At 41.9% G+C, this 25,088-nt stretch overlaps 1 protein-coding gene across 5 annotated transcripts in view; it reads left to right on the plus strand.

The window, feature by feature from the left end:
• The window catches only part of FGF12 (fibroblast growth factor 12), a 529,784-nt gene that overhangs the window by 274,164 nt on the left and 230,532 nt on the right, over window positions 1-25,088 (plus strand). Inside the window, exon 1 of one of the 5 annotated variants that reach the window (XM_037158497.2) lies at window positions 1,008-2,850. The exons of 3 other annotated variants lie outside the window; for them this stretch is intronic. In XM_037158497.2, coding sequence (XP_037014392.1) covers window positions 2,652-2,850 — 199 coding nt within the window. In that variant the 5' untranslated portion in view covers window positions 1,008-2,651. Of the gene's footprint in view, window positions 1-1,007; window positions 2,851-10,536; window positions 10,599-25,088 lie in introns of those variants that run through there. One more of the 5 variants, XM_037158499.2, reaches the window with a different exon arrangement.

The raw sequence follows: 25,088 nt of genomic DNA on the forward strand, positions 1-25,088 counted from the left end.
CTCTGCCGAGTTTCCTGTAACATCCAGCAGTCACCTCAGGCACTCCTGGAGGCCTGACCCAAAGCATGTTGTTGACTGTCCTTGCCCACAGTCACCCTCTCTCATCTTCCCTCCATTCTCCCTTGCGCAGGGTGCTCACTTGGTCCCTCATTTTAGAGATTGAGTCTGTTTTGCAGCTTTCCAGATAGAACCAAGAAATCTAGGTTTAAAGGAAGGGGAAACACTTTTTCCTGTTCCAGAATTGACCTAGAAGTGGGGACCAACCTCACGGCCCAAGAGGCTGTTACTTTCTTCAGCGTCCACTGTCTTCCTCCCTAAACAGAGCATTCTCTCTGCTCCAGGTTATTGGAGAGAGGGCGGACTGCCTTCTTTGAGCTCCCCCACCCCTAACCTCTTCTTTGCACAGACGCTCAGGGTACTTCAACCGGTTTGTGTAGTGTTTTCTCTTGGGGGAGGGACTGGACAGAGCAGCCCCGAGCTGCAGTTCCCTTGCTCTGCCTGAGCATTTCTCATCCAAACCTCAATCACGTAGGATTGCGTAGAGAGGAGAAAAGGGGAGAGACAGAAGATAGAGGAGGAGAGGGGTGACAGGAAGGAGGAGGAGGGAGTCTGGGAGCAGAGGGCGCAAAGGAGGGGAGGAGGACCCGAGCGCGGGGCTCTTCCTGCGCTCCAGGAGCCGGGCCCCCACCTGGCCCCACCTGGGCGCTCTGGAGCTCTCTGGAGGGTGGGCTGGCAGCGCAGGAGGTACTCCCACCGCCACCCGCTCTCGGTTCCACAACCATCTCGGCAGCGGTCGTCTCCGCCTGGAGTTTCTTAAGGAGCTAGCGCTCCAGCCCAGCGTGCAGAGCCGGCTGGGAGGCGGTGATGGCACCCGGGAGCTGGTTCGGCTCTACGCTCCCAGAGCCGGAGCCCATGAATGGGAATCCAACCTGAAAGCCCCCTCCCGGGCCTGGGTCGGCAACGGAGGGCGTCTCGCTAGCCAGTGGCTCTGAGCGGCCGCCCGCGCAAGTTGAGCGAGTTGCCAGCAGCCCACACCTGCCTCCGGGCCTGTGGGGCCCCAGAGTCTGCATCCGGCCCCAAGGACCCAGGTTGGACGCTCCGCTGCCTCCGGCAGTTGCCTCGGGCGGCCCCAAGGCCCCACCTGCGCCCCAAGCACCGGACCATGGTGGGCAGCTCCGGTAGGGAGCCGCAGCCACCTCCAGCCGAGGTCGCCCGCAGCCAGCCCCTGCCCCACCCGAGCGGACGCGCGGGTGTTCCCAGCGAGCCGGTCACTTCTTCCCCAGCCGGAATGGGTCGCGCCGGACTGAGCGGTCGGCCTCGCGTCCGGCGGGTAGTCCCCATCTGATCTGCTGCCTGTGAGCTACCGACTGCCGGGCGGCGCGAACCTGGGGGCCGGGGGGCGCGGAGATGACCTGATCGAGAGCACGCCAGAGCGCCCTCTCTTTCTTTGCTCTCTCGCTCCCTTTGGAGCCTGCACGGAGACTGGCTCTGGGCTGCGGCCCGGCTGGACCATGGCGGGGAGCTCCAGTTAGAGGCGTGTGGGCGCCGAGCTGGAGAGGACACCTTCAGGATCGCTGCCTTTTTAGGGGGCTTATTTAAACTACTGAGTCATTCCAAATTTAGGATTCCCTAAATAATCACCAACTGTGCCCGTCTCCTGCAGACAGCAAGCGGAAAGAGAAAGAACACCTGCTCTTTGAGACCCCGGTATCCCCTGCACCCGCCGCCCGCCGGGGTTTCTCCCAAAGGGCAGCTTAGCCCTCGAGGATCTCCCTCCCTCCCTCGCTCGCTCGCTCCCTCCCTCCCTCCTCGCCAGTCCCTCTTTCTCTCCCCCCGCCCGCTTCCTGCTCTCTTTGCAGTGCTGCCCGCGGGGCGCCGCGCTCCCTCCCGCAGCTGGAAACAGCTGCGCCCACCCCACGCCCGTTCCCCGACTCCGGCCAACCGCTCCCACTTCGCGCCTCGGAATCGGAGGACGCGGGCGGCGCGGTGCAATCCGTAGACCTCGCCCCGCCGGGAAGGACCGCCTAATCTCCAGAACTGCGGGCCGCAGGGAGTTAAATTGCTGCCTGCCTTTCCTTCTCTGTTGCGGTTGGTGGCTTGTTCTCTAAAGGAACGTTTTATTCACTTTTTAGTATTTTCTACCGGGGGCACGCTACCCGCCGTGGTCCAGACTCTGCTTTGTAAACGGGTTTTGTATGATGTAGGTGTAGATATACTTTGGACACCTTACAACGCTTGCGCCTCTCCAACAGGGGCACGGCTTGTTGTTTTGGGCACCTTCTTCCCCTTCTACTTGGTACTCCGAAGGCAGTGTGACCAAACTCCCCACTGCCCCTTGGACGCCGATCGCCTTAGGGTGCAAGTTTGGGGTGCAAGAGTCGAGTTAACAGGAAGGCTCGGGAGCGCCCCGCCCCCGCCGCCAGCGGCTGGGGAAGTTTACATCTGGATTTTCACACATTTTGTCGCCGCTGCCCAGACTCTGACTAACCTTGTGGGCGCCGGGTTTTCAGAACTGCAGCCTTTTCAAATATTAGCACTGCCTCCCGCGCCTGCCCTGTCCCTCCAGGCCGCCGAGGTCCTGCCCTCGCCCCGGTGGAGAGCGATCCGAGGGCGCAGTGGAGCCCGGGGCCTGTGGCCCTCGCTGAGCAGCTATGGCTGCGGCTATAGCCAGCTCCTTGATCCGGCAGAAGCGGCAGGCGAGGGAGTCCAACAGCGACCGGGTGTCGGCCTCCAAGCGCCGCTCCAGCCCCAGCAAAGACGGGCGCTCCCTGTGCGAGAGGCACGTCCTCGGGGTATTCAGCAAAGTGCGCTTCTGCAGCGGCCGCAAGAGGCCAGTGAGGCGGAGACCAGGTCAGTAGAAGCCCGGACCATGGGCTCCCCTGAAGCTCACATCCCTTTCCCCTTCCTCGAATCACCCGGGAGCACCCAGGGAAGAAAACCAGGAACTCCCTTGCATTCACTCCCCACCCCCCTCTTTCTTACACCTTGTTCAGTCGCCCTCTGTCAGTTTATAGCTTCTCGTCCCACATTTAGGAAAACACTTTATACCTTGATGTAACTATGGTTCGCCTAGGATGAGAGTTACACGCAGGGCGTTTGTAGCCCCGTACAGCCTGTAGAGTCCTTGAAGGCAGGGACTGCCTGGTTCGTTCTCGTCCCCTATCTGTCCGTCATCAGTCTGTCCATCCATCCAACCGTCCATCCAGGACTTATATTACCCACTGAGGACTTAAATATAAATAAGCCCCATTCTCTGTATAGCTCTCCTAATATTAATAGTTCTTCATACATACTAGACACTTAGTAGACACCAAACTTACATTTATTCTCTTTTTCTAACTCTTCCCCCTCCAGCAACACATGATACTGCGTCATGTAGACCTTCCTATCAATTTCTCACCTCCCCAGTTTCCCACATGCCCTTTCATTTCCTTTTACACAGACCTCACTTTCCCATGTTCTACCCCAAGTACTCTCATGGTTTCTGAGGGCTCTGCTCATTGCCATTTCCCTCCTGTCACTCCCATTCTTTGAACACTCACACTTACTTTTGGGACACTAAGGGAAGCACACAGCATCTGCAGTTTGGCTTCGGGGAGGGTAAGGAAAACTTTAGACTTATTAGAGATGTTTTTTTGGCATGGGCTTTCTGAAGCTGATTCTCCTATTTGGCCTTTAATTAAAATGGCTGGTATATAATGTGTGTCTGTTTACGAAGGGAAATTGGATCCCTTGAGTTTCAGAGTGATTATTCCCAGCTCAGGCAGGCCAGCGTCCCAGCTGGAGAGGATGAAAGCGGAATTGCCGAGGTCTGTGCTTCCACAGACTTTATTGATCCTCTGGCTGTGGTGGGCAGAGTCATTTGCAAGCTGCAGATATTCTCTCCTTACAGTGGACAGCTGAAAGGAAATACTGTCTAGAAAGAAGTCTTTCCTTCTGTCACTAATTAACTAGTTTAGGTTGGTGTCTTTGCAACTCTGTGATGTTCTCCTGGGTTCCAGGAGTGAGGTCATTCAGGTGAGGAAAGCACTTGAAAAGTTTGGACACTTGGGACTTAGAATTAGTTTAGAAATTTGGGATTAATTCTTGCGAAGAAGCCATCTCATCTTATGTTTCCATTGGGTTTTCATGACATTATTTCTGTCCTATGGACTCACTTTCTTCCTCTGTGATGTTTATAAAATAGTAAATTTTAGGAGTAAACAAATCATTATGATCCCAGAGCAAGAGCCGCTAAAGTCTCTGTTATTTTACATCCAATTAATATAACCTGTTTATTTCACATGGTGAAGATTTATGCAAAAACTAGAGTTATCTCTGCACAGTAAATAATTCACATTAGGGGAAAATAAATTTCCTGATATTGTGCAGTGATTGTTTTGGGGGCCATCTTTTCTCAGGGCTTAAATAGTCTACAAGGAACTTCAAGCCTCTGGGCTCAATGTGACCCATGTCTCCGTGTCTGAAGTATGTTCTTATACTCTAGTTAGGATAATTATGTGATACTTGTGAATAGACCCTACTCAGCCTCCTCAGTTCAAAACAAAGTAATAAAAATGACAGGTGGATTGTATTTATGCATGGATAAGATAAACGCACCTGATCTTTTGTCCAAGTTGATTTGCAGATGAGCTATTTGCATGGCTGAATTTTGCACAGGGAAATAGCTTCCCGTGGCCCTTCTCTTAGCACCTCATTAGGAGAATTTGAAGGGATTGCTGAGTTTATTGTTTTCTTGTGTTCATTGAATCTACTCCTCTTTTTCATGTACTCAGTGTACATCTTGGCGGAGAGGATCCTGACTGGTGACTTCCCTTAGCTGAGGTGTCACAGTAATAATCCGGCAGAAAGTTGACAGTACCTGTTAAGACCGGCGCAGTGCAAAGGCAGCGCGCACGTATCTGCACACAAGGGTCTTCAGGTTGCCCAGGCTTAGCTTAGCGGAAGAATGGGAGGGTGGGGTATGGAAGAGCATTTTGGGAAGATGATAGTGTGCTGTTATCGTTACTAACAAAGCCAAATAATTGATCTGTTGATTTTCTGTCAGCAACCATGATTCACATAGCATGGGATGAGCCTATTTATAAGAAGATAGCACCTTCCACATCTCAATTTCAGAGAGGATTCTTTAACTGGATTGGGAGGAAGTTGCTAAATACCAAAAAGAAAAACTATTTGAGGGAATCTGTTTTATAAGCACTTTGATGTTATGTTCGCTTAATATTTGAATTATTCGTGAACTCACTAGCCCTTCTAAACAATATCCTTGTGAAATCCAGACTGAGTCACATATGGCAAAGTGGTCATGTTCCTTTGACCAGACTTCCCAGGGAGTGAGGCTGAGACAATAAAACTAAGTCAGGTATTGGATGGGCAAGGCCATGGTTGTATTTCTGATTTCAGGTCTGATGCATTCAATATCTCTCAGCCTCTTATTTTTAGCTCATCAAGTTTTGGTATGTATAATATTGAGACTTTATAAATGTGGTGGGAAGACTGAAATTACATGGTAAAGGTCTCAGATTTCAAAATCATGACAATGCAGAATGAAAATGTGAGAACCAGCAGGGTGGACCTCACATCACACAGTTTCAAGGCCATGGCTCACATCAGATACCCTGTGCATGGCATCCCTGGAGCACAGCTTGTGACTTAGCCTGGATTGTGCAGTAAAACTATTACTTGGGTGAGAAATCCTAGAGTCAGGGTTGGTGGTTTACAACCAACACACAACATACAAGGGTGCACAACCATACTGTGGCAAAATCGGGACGTGAACTAGATCAAACTGATTTTTCTTACCTGGCTCTTTGTAACACAACACAAAAATGTGATATGAAGAGGAACTAAATATCTTTTCTCAAAGGATGAAAACAATGTATATTTTTATTTTTGTTACCATCAGGGATTATTTTTGTTGTTGTCATTATTATTTTGCAATTAGAATAGGATCCCTGGCTAGTGTGGCTCAGTGTATTGAGTGCTGGCCCGAGAACCAAAAGGCCACAGGTTTGATTCCCAGTCAGGGCACATGCCTGGGCCAGGTCCCCAGTTGAGGGCGTGCGAGGCACAACCCATCCGTATATCTCTCACACATCAATGTTTCTCTCCCACTCTTTCTCCATCCCTACCCCTCTTTCTAGAAATAAATAAACAAAGTCTTTAAAATATTTTTTAAAAGAATAGGAATAGGGCAGGATAGAGGAGGTTAGTGGAAGGAGGCACAGGCTAAGTCAGGCAACTGGGTTCTAGAATGACCATTCCTTTGCTAGCTGCGTTACAGCAGTAAATCCAGTTGTGAGGACACACACACAGCACAGGAACAGTGAGCTCCTTAGTTATTGTGTGAACCATACATAGCTCTTTGGGAACGAAATGTTGGGAGACTTTAAACCGGCAAATTGGCTGAAGTCATTGAACCATAAAAAAGCCTTAGAACATTTTTTTCTGTGTGCTTTCTAATGAAGAAAGAAGCATTCTTATGGTCATTATTTGAGTAATTATTTATGTGTGAAATACCTGTACGAGCCAGACCTGTTAGAATATTTGCTTACATGTTGATGCCACTTAATTTGCTATATCTAGGCTATTAGTACTAGGCTATACTAGGCTATTCGTGTATCTAGGCTATGTGAATTACATGGCTTACACATTTCCTACATTTTTTTACTCTTGACTAGAAATACTTGTATAAAATATTGACTTCAAAGCTATTTATGTTCTGACTCTGACATTACTACAGGTAATGTTTAACACTCACAGTCAAGAAGGGAAAGGTTTTTGTACTGTAGTCTCTGAATGTCAGAGTGGCCATGAACCTGGGAAGTCATCCAGTATCACTCTCTCATTTTTCAAATGAGTGGCTCTCTAAAAATAAAGAGCAACTAGATAAACCTAAAACTATGCCTTTGAAGTGATTTTTGTGTTTTTATTATTTTTCTATAAAATTTAATTTCTCCTCTCAAACCAGAGCATTAAAAAATCAACAACCAGGGAAAATCCCTTGCCTAAGTAAAGCAGATGTTTTTCATAACTGAAGTATTTGGTTTTATATTCCCATCCCTTTTGAAAAAGGATGCAGTATATTTACATTGGGTGGATACAATAAATCAAAGAAGTCATTATCATTTTTGCTAAATTTTATTGCTTTTCATTGTCTGTTTTTCTGAGTTCATGTTTGTAGTGTTATAAAAGTTGTGGTTATTTGGAATATGTCAGTATTCCTCCAAATTGCTTTGGTAGATGTACACTACTCAATGGCACTCTCAGTCAATATTTTATTATCAAACACATCCATTATAATAGATGAAGGAACATCACAGAATATCAAGAAGAAAACTGATGAAAATGGGGAAATGATGCTTACTCATGTGACCTATGGAATATAATTAGATTTTTATAAACTGAAATAATTTTGGTTCATATATACATCAAGAATAGATTCATGTAACAAGTGATGTGTTACATGTATAGCAATCACTTTTATTTCCTCTTTTAAAAGTATGACTCATGTCTGAACTACACGGTCAGCTTGGTCAGATGATATTTGGCTTGATGTTTGTTAAAAACCAAAACCAAAACAAAAAGAAAAGAAAACAAGCTTTTCTCTTCAGAAATCCACCCTCAGGGTTAAACTGGTATTTTGCACTTTTTAAAATATTTTTTTCTACAACAGTACATTTCCATCAGGAAATTAAATTTTTATTGTAAGGACATTATAAAATAGCAGGTACTGTGATCTCCTGATTTCTCTCATCTTACAGAGACCTCATCCAGCCAGGACTCAGGATTAAGTCTTTAAAGTTTTAATGAAGTTGATGTTCTTGAACAGAATTAGAAAAACAATTTAGAGGAAATGAGGTAGTCTTTGCATTTGAGGAAGCAAGAGAAATACTTTGAAGATCTTTAGAAATTAAAGGTTTGTGTCATAAAATTGCACTATAGTTAAACTACAGTTCTAACTATAGTTAAAACTATAGTAGGCTTCCTAGGATTGCACTGCATTGCTTTGCTCCAGGTGAGAGCATATTTGTGCATGGGTATTACATACATTGTTGATTTGGTTTGGAAAATGTGTTAATAGTGGTTAATTTTTTATTGTCTCTTTCTTGAGTACTTCATCATAATGTATATTAGCTATTGACTTTTTGTACTAGAATTACTTTATATTATATGATATTATATGAAGGGTCTCAAGAACAGCCTCATTAAACATAGGGGACCCCTGCAATATACATTTTTGGATTCTATTAATGGTCTACCCACCGTACTGCAGAGCTTTACTTGTCCAGAGGAAGATGCGCCACAGCTAAAGGGCTCGGATTCCGAGGCCACCTTCTAAGCATCTGTGAGGAGGAGCCTTAGATGCCAAATGTCTATAAATTAATCACATATACTAATAACTCTGAAACATAACAACTAACTATTATATGACTTCAGGATTTACAGATGCTTCACAACTTTTGCCCCTTTAGTTTTTTTTGGTGTTGTTGTAAAATTTTATTTCTATTTTACTTATTTCTTTTTTCATTTTTTTGTATTGTTGTTCAAGTACAGTTGTTTCCATTTTCCCGCCACCACTTCCCGCCCCCCCCCCCAGTACTTCCCTGCTTTGGCTTTGGTCCCTAGGTCCTTTATACATGTTTCTTGGTGACCCCTACCCTTCTTTCCCTTGTTTTTGCCCTCCCATCTCCCCTCTCATTACTGTCAGTTTTTTGCTTATTTTAATGTCTCTAGTCATATTTTGCTTGCTTGTTGGTGAAAAACAACACCATATGATCTCACCTATAAGTGACACCTAATCAACAAAACAAACAAGCAAGAAAACTATTTTTCTTTTTTTAAATTAAATTTATTGAGGTCATATTGGTTAATAAGATTATGTGAGTTTCAAGTGTATATTTCTATAAGACATTATCTGTGTAGTGATCCACTGACATAGTTTGCCCCATCTTTGAAATAAGAAAACTAAGCTTCCAGGTATTCAGGTTCATGGAGCCAGGAGCAGGCTAAGCTGTCTCAGGACTCCCAGACTCACACTGCTGACCATCTGTCTTTATCTTCTACCACATTTAGCTAAGAAGGCCAAATCTGAATAACTCAATTTGATTGAAAGCTAGGAAATGGTTGTTGAGGGGAATCCAGTGAAGGGTTCAAGGAAGCGTGGAGGGTGGGCACGTTGGCTTTGCTGTGTGTCTGATCTAAGAGCCTCTGGGGGCAGAGGGTCCCTAGTGCGGAGGGGCTGGGGATGTGGAAGGACTGGTGGAGGTCTTCAGGCCAGAGCTGGAGAAGCGGTCCTGAGTCTATGTTGTTCAGGGCTGGTGTCAGCTCCTGGCTAGGGTGTCCCTCTCTGCATGCCTGGAACCTAAGTGATATCAAGAGGTGACACTTGGGGCACCTAAGCACTCCTTGTGAGACTTGGGTCCAGAGGGGCAGACTTTTTTTGACTGTAAACATAAACAATTGCTTCAGATGTTTTTGAATATAAAGAGGTTAATATCAAGGTCAGGAGAGCCCTGTAGCATTTCATCTTTTTTTTTTAAGTTGTGGTTTAAGTGACTTCAGTTCACTGATTCCTAAAATGAAGATATTTTCTGTAGCATTTGTACAGGAAATGTCTCTTTGAGTAAAAGTTTGTCTGGCAGCCAATTCCAGTGGGGGTGGGGAAGGCAGTTCCCACACCAACGGAAATTCTCAGACACCAAATGGGAGTCTTACAATGAACTCAATTCTGACACTACCTAGCTGAAGGTGGTGTCAGATTCTACAGGTTCAAGGCTCATTCTCACAAAACAGTTCCCCCTTCCCTAATTCAGACACCGTTTGCAAGTCCAGGTTGTCACCGATGCTTTTCACCAACCAAATGAGTATAATTAGGACCCTCTCGTTGGATTTCAGAAGCCAGTTGCAAGTTCAGGTTGTTGCTTGTACTTCTGACTAGCCGATTATAGATCAGAAGTTCCCATGACCCCCTCCTCAGGTACAATTAATTTGCTAGAGTGGCTCACAGAGCTCAGAAAGATTTTACTTGCTAGATCACTCCTTTATTGTAAACAATATAATACAGGAACAGCCTGGTGGAAAAGATGCTGAGGGCCAGGTATGAGGACAATAAAGCTTCTAGGCCCTCTCTAGGAGTTCTGCTCTCCCCAAATCTTGCTGTGTTCACCAACCAGGAAGCTCTTTGAACATGTCCTTTTGGGGTTTTTATGGAGGCTTCGTTCCATAGTCATGACCGAATCATTGGCCTTTGGTAACTGATTCAACCTCCAACCCCTGTCCCTTCCTTGATCTGTGGGTTGGGACTGAAAGTTCCAACCTTTTCAACACTTGGTTGGTTCTCCTGGCATCCAGCCTCCATCCTTAGTTTTGGTCCAAAAATCACTTCATTAACATAATAAACACATCCTTCCACTCTCATAACTTAGGAAATTCCAAGGGTTTTGGAATTCTGTGCCAAAAACAGGGATAAAGGCCAAGTATATATTTCTTGTAAATCACATGAGGAAGTTATTTAAGCTGAGTTCTGATAGATGAGGCAGGCAAAGAGGACAGAAGAATGTTCAATGCGGAAGAGAACATCTTGTGTGAAGATCAAGGTGAGGGGAGCTGGTTCTTTTGAACCAGCTGAGGTGTATCTTGAATAGCAAGAGCTAGGGGTACAGGTGATGTTGGAAAGATTGCCAAGGGCAGAGTTGTGAAGAACCTTAGAGAGATTTCGTATTTTAGTGACTGATCCGAAGAAGAGTTAGAAGTAGGGGGTGAAAAAATGTGACTTGCATTTTGAAATGGGTGCCATGGCTTTGGAGAAGAGAACGGATTGCAAGCGGGCCAGAATAGAAGCAAAGAAATCATAGGCTTTGAAGGCATCAGTCTGGAGCAGCAGTTCTCAAAGAGGGGTGCAGGGGCCCTGGGAGCAACTTGGCAAACCTTTCAGTGTGTCTACAAGGTCAAAACTATTTTCATAATGATATTTAATAATAATACTGTTTATTTGCCTTTTTCACTCTTTCTGTCATAGTGTTTATTAAAGTTTTCCAAAGACCTATGATATAGCCACAGACATCTGAAAGAGCTATTAAAATTTCCCTCCATTTGCAACCACATATCAGGTTATATTTTCATACTTCAACCAAAACAACATATAGTGAGAGATTAAATGCAGAAGCAGATTTGAGAATTTGGCTGATTTATATTAAGTCAGACATCAAAGAGATTTGCAAACATCTTAAGTATTCTTTCACTTTTTTGTTTTTGTTTTGGAAAATAAACCATTTTGTTTCATTGAACCGTGCTATCTATGTTAATATTTAATGGGCTTATTATTATTATTATTGAGGTACAATTGGTATATTATCTTAGTTTCAGGTATACAATATGAGGATTCAATATGTACATATATTGCAAAATGATCACAATAAATCTGGTTACTATTCATCACCACACACAGTTACTGACTTTTTTCTTGTGATGAGAATTTTTAAAGTCTACTCTCTTAGCAACTTTTAAATATACAATATACAGTATTAAATATGCAGCATACAGTATACCATGCTGCAAATTGCCATTATTGTAAATAAATGTTTGAAAAATTTTACTGTAATTTCTAACCCAGGAAGCACTGGAAGGTATAAGTCACATAAACAAAAGCTCTTTGGAGCACTCACTGATTTTTGTAAAAAGATCCTGAGACTACAGAATTCGAGCACCAGTGATCTAGGCTATGAACAATGTTGACAGGAGACGGTTTGTGAGTGGCCATGGGTAAGAAAAGAATAAGGGCAGTTAGAATGAACAGAACCTGGTAGTAGGTAGATCTGAATCAAGACAAGGGGGTCCTGTGCAGGCAGCGGCTTTGCTGACAGGGAGGGGAGCACGGGAAGAAGCAGTGTTGATATGGGTCAGTTAATGTAATTCCCAAACTACAAAGCAGTATAAAACACTAAGGTGAAAAATTGGGTAATATTATTTATTGTTTAATTGTTTTACAACATGATAAAAGATCCTGAATATCCCGTCATATGAGTTCATCTGCTTTATTCTTCAAATCTAGAGGAAACATTCTAGGACACTCACCCTCCTTCATTAACCCAGGGCTCTTACCTTGCAAGGGCAATTCTATAAGGATTTCTAGGGAGAGAAACAATATTAAGTAAAGTAGAAAACCTTACTAGTTTTTTCTAATATTTTAAAATTAAAACAAAATATATTTACTATCTAATATGCTTCCAAAGACATTTGACTGGTTCAGCCCTGAATATGTCCTAAATGTGACTTTCGTATGTGTGGCTCCTGGGTGGATTTCATACTTGAGCTTGGACCAAGGTCATTGGTCTTTGTATAATCAAATCACTATGCGAAGACAAACAAAAAGTCTTCCATATTTGTCTGCCTATTGTTAGTCATTTGATTAGTTTGTGATATTTAAATAGCCCCTGACTCCTTGCTTTTAACCATACTTCTATAATGCCTCCTAATGGGATTTTAAGTGTATACTATCTTTTCTTAGTGACTTTTCAGGTGTTTAAGTCTTAATATCAAACTTGGTTTTCTAGAGAAAAAGAATGACGTGGGACAAATTGGATCTGGGGTTGAATCACAAAATGTTAGAGTTTAGAGATTATATAGGCTAGCAGTATTCAGACTAGCTGCAAAATGAAATGATCTGTGAGTTTTTAAAATGTACTAATGCCTCATACGCAGGCAATTCAACTTAGTGTGTCCACTAGGGGCCTCACTCATCACTTATCAATTTTGTTTGTTTGTTTTTAGGCTCCTAGGTGATTCTAATCTTCAGCCAGGGTTAAGTATCACTGGCCTGTTCTAGTCCCGTTATTTTATATCTTGTGGATCTTCAAAAACAAAAAAATAACCGTCCCATTCATTAATGCCTTTAGGAACACACACATTTATGATGCCTAGAAACTATGTACACCAACTTTAACTATAATGGTGATTCCTTCCTTCTTCTTATTGTTGAATCTTTCAGGTGTTCAATGGTGTCCAGAACCTGAGCCTCATTATGTGCTATGTTGGTGCGCCTCAGCCTCATCCTCCTGATTAGCATGCGCGGGTTCCCAGGGACAGGACCTGTGCCCTGTTCTTCACTAGGTTCTCTGAGCTGAGCATCCCACTTGCGTCCCTGCAGTTCCTCTGCCCCTGTTAAATAAATGCGTAAATGATAAGCTGACTCATTGAATCTTACTTTTATTGCAAGCCTTAGAGGAAGAGGATTCTTAAGTTAGTGTCCCCAGTTTTCACATAAGGATGCTGAGCTCTAGGAAGCCTGGAGCTTCTCCAGGGCTTCTCAAATCTACAAGAGTAGTTTGTAGAAGATTCTGGGTTTGAACTCAGGCTTGTTGTTCCTAGTCTCCTTTTTTTTTTAAAACACTCTGCCAGCACTGGAAATGAATCTCAGTTTCTTCCTATGAAAAGTAGAAAAACTATATTAAAGGATAACTAAGAGCCCTTTTAGCATGAAAAGTCATTAACTAGCCCCCTCTCCAGGAGAAACACTCATGACTAGGGACATGAAATACTCATCTGCTTCCCGATTCATACTTGCACAAGAAGTACAAAAATTTTTCCTAGTTTGCTGTTGAGGATGTTCCTAACTGTGTTCCATGGATTAATTACCTGCAATGTGCTATTAAACATATCTTGTCCAACTTACCAGTCTTTACTTCTTTTGACCTCAATTTAGGCCTACTTTCTTTCTTCAATGGCATGCTTTAGTAGTGTTTTAGACGTTTTTAGGACCAAGGTCAAAGGGGATTGAAATAAAGAGTGAAAAAAATCCAGGAGAGAAAAACTATGAGATTACCTTATTATAAAAAGAAAAGTCAATAAAAATATCTAGAAGATATATATATGTATATATATGTGTGTGTGTGCATATATATATACACATATATATAATTGCTATTGATGATTTAAATATTGTATTATAATTTGGGAAATTCAAAAGATTACCCAGATCACCTTCATAGTGCCCTAGAATCAGATAATACTCCTCAATTAATTAAGAACCAAGTAAAACATTTAAATAAGTACTAAAAGCAGAGATCTATATTCACATTGCCTGGTTAGAATAAGTGTCAGAATCTGTTTTTATACAAATAGCTCCATCTGAATTGTCCACATAATATCCATTCCATCTGTGATGTTATACTGGAGAGAAGACTTTAAGAAGAGATAGCCACCCAACATCACATAAAGAGACCAGAATGGAAAAAGGTTGGTTGGTGTCTGAGTAATTGTTAAAAATGATGAAAAAGAAGAAGAATCTCCAATTCTAAGAAAACCAAGTTTCTCCCTATGGAGAGAGCGAAAGCAGTGGTGTCATCACGTTTTTTTTTTTTTGCTTGAAAAGGAGGACTACAGTGGATTCTTGCAACCAGAGTGTAGCCATGAACAGGTAATGGGCAAGTCACATGCGAGGTAAAGGTCCAGAAGCTCAGAATTCTAGGAAAGGAAATCACACTGATAGAAACTCAGGCTGCCTCTATAGTCCTTTTCTTGTGGGATATCCCCCTGAGAGACTGGAGAAGATTTACCTTCCTTTCAGAACGGTAGAGAGGGTTCCTGTTTGCCTCCTTGCAGAACCTGTCTTTTCCCAACATGTCCCACGGCCAGGTCATTATCCTCTATAGCTTTTGCTCGGTGAAGTCATTGGTAGCATCATGCACGGCTGGGCTGCAACTGCATTCTGCAGGTACAGGATCCTGAGAGGTCTGCGTACTCCTCTCTGTCCACCTGCAGGTCATGAGGAAGGCAACACTACAAAGGAGATGCCCTTTAAAATAATGCTTTTCCTAGTGTTTACACAAAATTCCCTTCTTTGAGGTGTTCATGGGTTGCACTTCTGTGCTTTCACATGGCTTCTTGAGTAAGAGTTCAATTCATTATGGTTCAGCTAGTGGGGCCACTGTCTTGGCTGGGAACTGGAAGATGGCAGTTCCTTGGCCCTCTTGTTTCTTTCACCTGAACCATAAGCCCTGCCCACTTATTTTTCCCTTGATAAACAACCCCATTCAGTCTGAAGCTTTTTTCTTTGGAGCTGGTGAGGCTGGAGAGCAGCAAGCTTCATGCTACTTGATTCATTATTTGAATCCAGGCAATGCAAAATTTTGATGAAAGGCTCTAGTTAGAAATGGCTCTTTAAGACTTTGCCTCATGCTGTTACATATCTGTACTTGAGGATGAGTATCTGTGACATCAGCCTTGGAAGGTCCATCTAGTGGTATATACAACTTAACGTGTTGGTAGGTTTGAATTGGAAAACACAGAGTTTATTATAATCACTTACCTTATGGGGGGAAAACTGAGACTCCAAATGTATAAGTTAGGTTATTCAATTGGGGGAGGCAGAGTAATCACCGAAACTCAGCACAAGGCAATGCCTTACTGCTATGCCATAGCTGTCTCCTGTGGGACATTGGGAGATGCTGGTAGCAAGATCTCTTTATCCATTTCTGGTTGCCAGCAATTTAGATGTGGGTAGTACCTTTTAAATATCTATACTCAAGTTATATTTCCAGACACCTATCAAAATGTGTTTGTCATGTGCTTGGAGAAAGGGTACAGCAATAATGAGGAAGTCCCTGTTTTTTTCCCCTGTGGGTAATATGTCATTAAGATTTGTTAAATCTGACTAGATTTCTTTACTGTGTTCCCAGTTGTAGTTTTGCTGTGTTCTTTTGGACAGTTTCTCTTTTAATGTGTATATTTCAAGAGAAATAATAACTTCTTAATTTAAAAGAAAAATAGCCACAATCTGTCTTTTAAAAATGCATGTGTGGATTTGAGGCCTGGCTGGGAACAGACTGTTTTATTATCTATATTACCAACATAGTTTGGCTACACAAGGAAGGTTTTTTCCACCCCTCCTCACACAGTGCTCTAGCCAACCCCAACCTTGTTGACATTCATGGGGGCATTTACTGCATTTATCCATTTCACTTCTTTTGGTTTATAGTTGTGGTTTCCACCAGGGATGCCATTAACTCCACACCTATTTTTCATTTACCCAACACTGCCCCTCACTTAACCACCATGCTGCAGTCCTGCCTGCGCATTATTCGAAGCCCAGCTCAACTCTCATCCCTCCTGCCAGATCTCAGATCCTTCCAAGTAGAATGAATGAATCATTGCCTGCCTCTGGGCTGCATTTGGCTTCGTTAGTGTATTGTCTGTAGTTCAGTCTGTCTTGTCTTCTAATTACTGTCTAAGCTCGTGTCTCTGCCTTTGGAGTATGAGTTTCTGTAGGAAGAGGACCCTGTCATTTTCATGCTCTTTACATAGTAGGTGGACAGAAATAATTCATCAAAACAAAGTGAATTAGGCTGGTGTCTGATGTGCTCATGGCATCAGTTCTAGTTAGGCTCCAAGGGAATTTCTGCACAAATGTGAAAATGCTGAGCAAGAAAAGGAATTAGCACATTATGCCAATATTAATTTACTTGTATTTGATGTTAAAATGCAAAAAATACCATCAGTCCATTTTCATCTGATATATAGCTTTTAAGATAAATATTTAGAATCTCATGTCTTCCCTTCCTCTCCAACCTAACTTCCAACGGCAGCCCTGTTTCACTCAGTATATACTTTCCTCTTTCTCCACAGAGTAACTGCTTACTGAGGGGCACTTCCTATGGGAGTGCTAACACAGGGATCATCTTTATAATAATTGATGTCTTTGCCCCAGAAACCAAGGGAAAGTGAGTGGTGTAACCAGTGTGGGAAAGGGCCCATTTCTATTTCGACTGACTTTGGTTTCTTAACATTGGATTAATGAGAAATAACCTTTGCCATTGATTTCAAATTCAGTCATGCCTAGTCCTTACATTTACAGTTGAAACCAACAAGTCCTTTTAGTGTTAAATACCCTTGAGGGAACATATTTACTGTGGTTTCACTCTCCTTGGTAAAGCTCCAAGTGATGGGGGAATACAGTATTGATTGGGTCTAATGAAAAAGCTTTTTTCTGTCAACTCTTTATTACCTCATTGGCTTTTCTTCTTTCTTCTTCTCTTACTCGTAAAGCTATTGATATCGTTAAGTAAGTCTTTGGTGTATGCTGCAACCCTTTGTATTTATTCTTTTGCTTGCTTTGAAACCCAGCCTTCTGCTTAGGAAAATATGAATAAACGAGACCTTTGATTTGGTCTAAGATAACACAGTGTTGCAAAAATAACATTGGACTTGAAGGCAGTGTTTTTGATCTTGGGGAAGTCCCTTTTCTCTTCAGTGTAATTGCCTCACTTTCAGAATAAAGGGGTTAGATCAGATGGTTTCTGAGCTTCCCTTCAGCTTTATCATTCTTGATGAATATTTCTGGTGTTAAAAGCTAGAGATAAAAGTGGTTAGATTTCAAGATATCTGTATGTGAGATGTTGGTTGTGAAATTCTAGAAGATTTGTCATGCATATTTAATGGATAGCAAAAAATTTAACATATATATATATATTTAACTTATCTCTTCTATATTCTTTTTTTAATGTTCATTCCTGTCTTTAATCTGCACAACAAGTTTACTATACAGATATATATGAGGCTTAGAGAAATTATGTATCTCAGGGTCAAGGCCATAACCTTGGTCTGTGCAGCAGCACCAAAGCCTGTGTGCTGACCACCCTGGGTCTCTTCTGTCTTGAACACAAATGACTGCGTTTCTAAATTTTTTTGTATGACTTTAGTTTTTAGCGTTTCATTGTGCATTCAAGGTAGACTCTTACATAAGTTTGGACTTCAGCCTGAAGTGATTTAATTAGATGGCAGAACCGTAGTTCGTTCTATTTATTTAGTAGTGCAGCCTCAAGATAGCATAACAATACAGAATAGACAGTAAAAGGCATAATGTGCTATTGAGTGAAAGTTGAAGAAATACTTCTGAATTAGCCAATATGAAATGTGTTTCACAACAATTTCCAATTAAACGGTGGAAATATGGTAAGGCATGGGGTGCCATAGGAATTGCAGTGGCCGCGGTAGAGAGAAAAGTCGTGCCGTAATTATCAAGTGTTCAGATTTCCCAGACCTTGGGATACACCTTATTCATAGATTTTTCCACTAAGACTTTATCAATAAATAAAAAAACTGAATATCAGTCTTGACAGACTCTTAAGAATCTCTACATTTATATTATGGACAGGTGCTAAAATTTAATTGTGGCTAGTAGTGGTAAAATTATAAGACTGGGAAAGAAAGGGTATACTTAAAATATTGCCTGAAGTTGAAGTTAGAGTGTCTGTGAGTTTCATTTATGTATATCACCCATATCATCTGTTCTTAAAAGTGTTCTTGGTATTCAACCTTTCTCTCATTTAGTGTTTCCCATTTCTTAGTTATGCAGTGTGGTGGCAATGTACATCGGGGAACTCATTTTCTCTTTTAAAGCATTGATCATGTTATTTCACCAAAATTAACCATCGATGCTTTCTGAGCATCTGTAACTAGAGCCATCTTCATATATACTGTTGGTCCTTTGGGAAATCTGAGTTTGTCAGGTGAACTTTTCTGACTCAGCTTTACCCCACATCTTGGGTAGACATAGGTAGGACATGTGTAGAATGAAAAACAATGTTGTATACATTAATGCTGTTACCATAGAGTCCCAGAGTTACAGGGGACTTGAAAGATCATCTAACTTACTTGATATTTGAATACTTTGACCCTGTCACTGTTGTTCATTTATTTACATTTTCATGCAATCGCTGGACACACATCCACTGTCTAACTTGTAATTCATCTAGCGCCATGGTATGGGGTGTCAGAGTAAAAGACACCGGTCATTCTCATAAGGAGCTTGTGAGTTTGTAGGAGGTACAGAACACCAGGGATTTCATGTGTAGTCCAGCTTTTACCTTGAACAGTTTTAGAGTTCTTCAGTTATTTAGTTTGCTTCCATTTCTTTATCTGTGCAGTAACCATAACCATACTGCACAGATACAAAGAGAAATTAAGGTTTATTTTTGAAACATTGACCATAGTATTTTACTAAAAGTAAGCTTGGTCTAGTCCCTGAATCTGAAGTCTAACACAAAGTACCTGTTAGGATTTATACCACCTAAAAAGGATTTCTAGCATCAGAAATTGCATGGTATATAATAGGCGTGCTGATGGTCCTGATTTTATGCCTCTGGACAAGCTCCAGTTTATCACCATCCTTGTATAGGAGCTGGCTTGGTATCAAACAAACCCAGGTTTGGGCAAATAAACGAGGAGTAAAATGCCCCTAGAGTTTAGAGTTTTCTGTGAGGTCCTCAGGAGCTCACTTTATCTCTCTGCACAGTAATATTTGGTTAACTCTTCTTGCGACTGCTGTTTATAATGTGTTTTGAAAAAAGAACTTTATAATTTCACAGTAGGAATTTTCCTTTCTTTCAATGTTAACCAGACTCTTAGGATCTTTCTGAGAGTTTTTTGCCTGCATTCTAAATTAAGTCTCCAGTTGGTCTAGATTCAATTAAATTGATTGAAGCACTTTCACAGGTAGATTTCATAGGATGTAACTAGATGCTCAGAGGTCTTTTTGTGTTTAAGAGTTTTAAGTGCAACCTGGTCCACAGTTATAATCTGTGTGCTAGTATAGTGAAGAGATACGCATTTACTGGCCCCCAGACAGTTCTTCCTGTCCTTTTGGTGCTCGTGCAAACTCCACTCATCACATCTAGTCAGGGACCTCACTGAGTTGATCCGTGCAAAGTTTTATTTCTCCATTTATTCACCAGACACACCTTGAGGACTTTCTGGGAACTATAAGGAATAGTAGGATGAATCAGGTATAGTCACTAACATCACATGAACTGACCATCTTAGTTTCACATTATCTTTTCTCCATCCCTTCTGTTCCTGCCAAGATTTAAGAGGCTTGTTCTGACCACCTGGATTTTTGTAATCTCCCACCTGGTGTCTCAACCTCCCTTTACTAGAGCCCCTGATCATTACACAGAAATTTTCAAAAAACATATTTATGATAATGTCATGTTTGTTCCCCAGAAAAACCTTTCTAACTTCCTAATTGAGTACAAGAGCACCTTTAAATGGCCTGAAAATGGCTATAATTTCCCGAGATCTTGTTCTATCAGTCTCTTACTCCTCCTCTCTCACCGAGTGCATTTATCACACTGAGCGCCGCAGCCCCCACACTGAGTGCCGCATTGGAGCCAGGCCAGGGACAGTGAGATGGGAAGGACTTCCATAGGAGTAGCCGGGGGCGGTGAGCACAGGACCAAAGGAGTGGAGATGGAAAACTGTGGGGCTGCATGTCCCTGCACTTCTGTTTTCTTGCTTCTTTTCACTTCATGAAGTCGGTTAAACATGAAGCAGTAGGAAAGCTTCGTTTCCTTTTTAAAGTCTAAGATCAAGACAGAGGAAGTGCTCCTGCTGAAGGGATGGCATGACAACGCGTGCCGGGGGCTCCCCGCCCTCCCGAGAGAGATTGCTCAGTCCAAGTGGTCCCAGACCTCAGGGGGAAAGTGTTCAGTGGATGTCGTTATATTAAGTCTTTTTCTCATTTGTAAGTCATTCAATTCTGTGTCACTGTAAGATTTTCTTCTTATTTTTAAAAAAGACTTATGTATTTATTTCTAGAGAGAGGGAAAGGAAGGGAGAAAGAGGGAGAGAAACATCATGTGCCAGAGAAACTGATCAGCTGCGTCTCGCGTGCCCCCAACCCACTCCCAGCCCTGAGCCTGGCCCACAGCCCAGGCATGTGCCCTGACCAGGAGTCAAAACCAGCGACATTTCACTTTGCGGGACAGCACCCAATGCACTGAGCCACACCAGTCACGGCAGATTTTCTTCTTTTTTCGTTGATTGTCTTTGTTTCCTTATTTATTGACTTCTCTTTCTCTCTTTCAATAATTAGGTAACACAGACATTGGTATCAGGAAATAACTGGCAAAATTTGACACTGCTTTATATTTCCTGCTTAAGATCTGAGTAAAAAAAATTTTAATTTTATTTATTTATTTTTAGAGGGGAAGGGAAGGAGAGAGGGAGAAAAATATCAATGTGTGGTTGCCTCTTGTGTGTCCTCTGCTGGGAACTGGCCTGCAACCCAGGCATGTGCTCTGACTGGGAATCGAACCTCGATCCTTTGGTTCACAGGTCCACACTCAATCCACTGAGCTACACCAGCCAGGGCCAGATATGAGTAAAAATTTTGTCTCATTTTATTTTTCTTCTATTTTATATGTTTCATTTAAAAATAAATCTTTTTAGTGTACTTTTTCAAACTCGAACACTTATTAATATGGTATTTTGCAGTCTGATAATACATACTAAGTTGCTTTAAACATGTGAAATGTATGACAAATATAAATTTATGATGTCTTAAAGAAACAACTGGTACTAATTGTTTAATTTCTATTTTTCTTCTATATTTCTTTCTTCTCCAACTCTTCTTCCATTTATCACTGTATTGAAGTTATGCATTTGGAAGTTGTACGTCTCCCTTATTGGATTTCATTCTTTTTAGTGCATGATTTCTAACTGTAGTCCTCACAACATCTAGTTTAATATCTGACATATCATTACATTTCACTAAAATGATCTAATATATGGCAATGTCTATAACCTCATATATTTTATTTTATTTATTTTTTAAAGATTTTATTTCTTTATTTTTAGAGAGAGGGAAAGAAAGGAAAAAAAAGGGAGGGAGAGAAACATCAGTGAGTGCTTGCCTCTACTGGAGTCCTGGAAGCCCACAACCCAGCCATGTGCCCTGACTGGGAATCGAACTAGTGACCCTTTGGTTCACAAGCTGGTATTCAGTCCACTGAGCCCTGCCAGCCAGGGCTGACTTCACATATTGTAAATATGCACTAGATATCCCGATATCCTCTAGCATAACAATATATTCTTTGTAGTTGAAATTCCATTACACTGATTTGGATTGTTTTTCTTTGTATTTATTTTCATAAACACTTATGTTTTAGTCACTTTTAATTACATAAAATGAGTCCTGCAATTTCTGTTTTGTTACTTTAGTCATTGACAATAACTCTCCTGCTTTATTGAAAGAATGAAGACATAGTATACAACCTGTTTTTAAAAATTATGAAAAATTATTTAATCAGAGCATGCCTTTCGGAACTAGTTTGTTAATTAGCCATTTTCTTTCTCCAAATCCATGAAAAAAGACATTCTTGGATGTCTAATCATCTAACAAAATGGCTAGACATACTTTCATTTCATTTGAAAGCTTCAAATTCTAAGCTTCTGAGTGACTCCTAACGGCTCTTGCACTTGTCACATCTATTCTGTGAAATCCCAAAAGGGCCAACTGTGAGGTGTTGTTGGACTGCTTCCTCTGATATAGCATCATAAAATATTAACCAGCTCCTCTGGAGGGCTTTCCCGCAGGTAGGCATGCCAGGGCGCATTCAGATTCACCGGTAATAATGGTATCTGATTCTTGGATTCAAAGTGTAGTCATCCACATGTGAGACAGGAGCACTATGGATGTTTTCCTATTTTTTTCCTCAAACATGGTGCAGATTCCTGCTAGTAGTTGCTCTTTTTCATATTCATATCATTGTTATTCTATAATTGTTGTAGAATTCTGTGATGCCATATAATTAGCTACTATGACCATCTGCAGTATTTAGAGAGGAGAGAGCGTAGTGTCAACCTTATGGAAAAAAATGAAGTATATAAAGGCACCAGCCCTGTGCCTGAGACTTCATAAATGCCAGTACTATTCAGTTTCTTTTTTGCCTCCCAGATTTTGACTCTAATTCCAATGTTCTTTCCATTAAACGGGTTGTCTTTCCCAATAGCCTCTTTATTGGGTAGATCATAAATAGTTTTATTTCTGTACTTTTCCAATTTGTGTTCTTTGCATACCTCACTGTTTCTGTTCATCCATTGCTATGTATGTTAGAAGTGTTACCAGACAGAGCCTGGCCCTGAGTGGGTCTGACCAGGGCCAAGTGTAGTGCAGGGTTTTTGACTTCATGTAGGGAAGATTTTACAACATAAGTCCAGATGACTATGAGGACATATTTATTAAGGCTAGGGACAGTGAAACAAGGAAGGGCTTAGTCAGTATAGAAGAAGCAACAGGAAAGCCTGGGCTGAGCTGCTTTTGTCCACTGGGAAACAAGAGAAAAGGGAGCTTTGGGGACAGGTTCAGGAGATTAGCCTGGGACAAGCTGCCAGCTGCCATTGCCTTAGAGTTTAGGAGACTCGTGGCTGTGGAGAAAGAAGTGCGGGAAAGGAGTGGCACTGACGGTTCCCCAGAGGGAGAGAGCTCGGGGTTCTTTGTCTGGAGGGTTTTTATCTTTTGCTTGCAGGCAGGAATCTTAGGGAAGGCCTCAGTTCTCCAGGTGTGCCCTTTCAGGGTCACGGTCTGTACTGATTGGTCAGTGACAGAGCAGGGGGGCTTTAGTCATTGCAGCAGGTTCTAGCAGAGCTCACCTGGTTTTGCTGCTTTTCTGGGCCTGGAGCTGAAATACAACTGAGACCTAGATGTTATCTCCGGGGAGGAAAGGCCAGGGGAGGAGAGGTTGCCTGGGGGTGAGGTCCTTGTTTTACCAGTTCTGCCCCCTGCCAGGCACTGGGGCCTTCTGCCCTGGCGACCATCTGCACCTGCTGTAAATTGCTTGGTCAGTTTGTTCAACCATCTGTCTCAGTTTCCCTTTTCCACTTGCCAAGGAATTTTCCTAGCTTCTCACTATCCTGTCTCAGAAGGACAAAAAGAAGAAAAATAAAAATTATATACATCTCTCTGATAATGGTTATATTAGAGCATTTTTTAAACTTTCACATTCATATTTATTCTCCTGGATTTCAGTGGAAGAATGGACTTTATCATCAATAAATTATCAATTTTCTACAATAAATTTAAGAAAAGGAGAGAAGTAATTTTTGGTAAGATTGAATGTTGTTTTGGAGGATCAGCTGTGTACGCATTTCATCCCTGAGTCATAAATTAATCAGAACTATGACAGATGAAATTTGTCTAGGGAAAAACCCAATCATGGAATAGAACACAAGAATTGCTATGAATCACATTGAAGGTATGTTCCTGACATTCACTGCAGCTAGAATACTGTGTGTATGTTCAATGCACATGCAAACTTACATACTAGCAAACATAAATGTGTAGGTAAATGAACTAGCACAAAATATACAAAGCCATAAAAATCCCATATAGCAATAGGTATTTGAGTCAGATTTGAACCATAGAATTAACTTTGGAGAGAAGGTAACTGGATTCATGTTCAGAAAATGTCACCAAGTATGTGTCATTTCTTCTTCATTTATTCAGCCTGTATTGAAAGCTTACCATATACTAATAATTGGGTTAAGTAACAGTCAGTTACTTTACCTTTCTGAGCCTCAGTTATCTTAATGTTAAAATAATCTAATAATTACACTAACAACTAATTACTCTTCTAATTCTTAGACAGAGGTCTTTGTCCTTGACTCCACTCTGGCCTTCCTCTAGGCTCGTCTTCCTCTGTGGGACAAAGAGGTCGAGGGGCTAAGGAAGGGTTCATGTTCACCTCGAGTCTATGCTTTCTCATTCTATGCCCTGGAATGCTCTACCCAATAGCTCTGAACCCCTTGTCAGAGGTCGTCTGGGCCTCTTCCCCTGGGTCTGTGTTTCCCAGGACAAATTGCACTGCAGGAAATGTACCCCTGGACCTAAAGGATCACCGGGGCTGTTTGCAGGAGATGTGGATGGCGCTTGGACACGTGGGTTTCTGTGTCCGTACAAATGTGTCTCAGGCCCCTGTTGGTGTAGGTTGGCAGGAGCCTGGGGTGGGAGGATGAGAGGTGTGAGCCCTGAGCTGGGGTATAAGTTTTCTCAGGACTGCCTTTTTTGGCAAAATATTCTGAAAAATTTAAGTTTGACTCTGGGTTTCTTAGTCATTAGGAAGGTATAATTTTCAAGTAGCAAAACCAAACATGTTTTATGAAACACTTAGTTACCTTGATTTATGAATTTAAATTTTAGACATATGGTATATAGGTCTCTTGCCCTGAGCCCTACAAATATATATTGAGAGTTGGTTTGAATAATGTCTACCTTAGAAGTGTATTTCATGCAACTAATAGGCCACATATACATC

The sequence above is a fragment of the Artibeus jamaicensis genome, unplaced genomic scaffold (genome assembly GCF_021234435.1).
Source record: "Artibeus jamaicensis isolate MK-2021 breed Jamaican fruit bat unplaced genomic scaffold, CSHL_Jam_final contig_466, whole genome shotgun sequence".
Taxonomy (NCBI): Eukaryota; Metazoa; Chordata; class Mammalia; order Chiroptera; family Phyllostomidae; genus Artibeus; species Artibeus jamaicensis.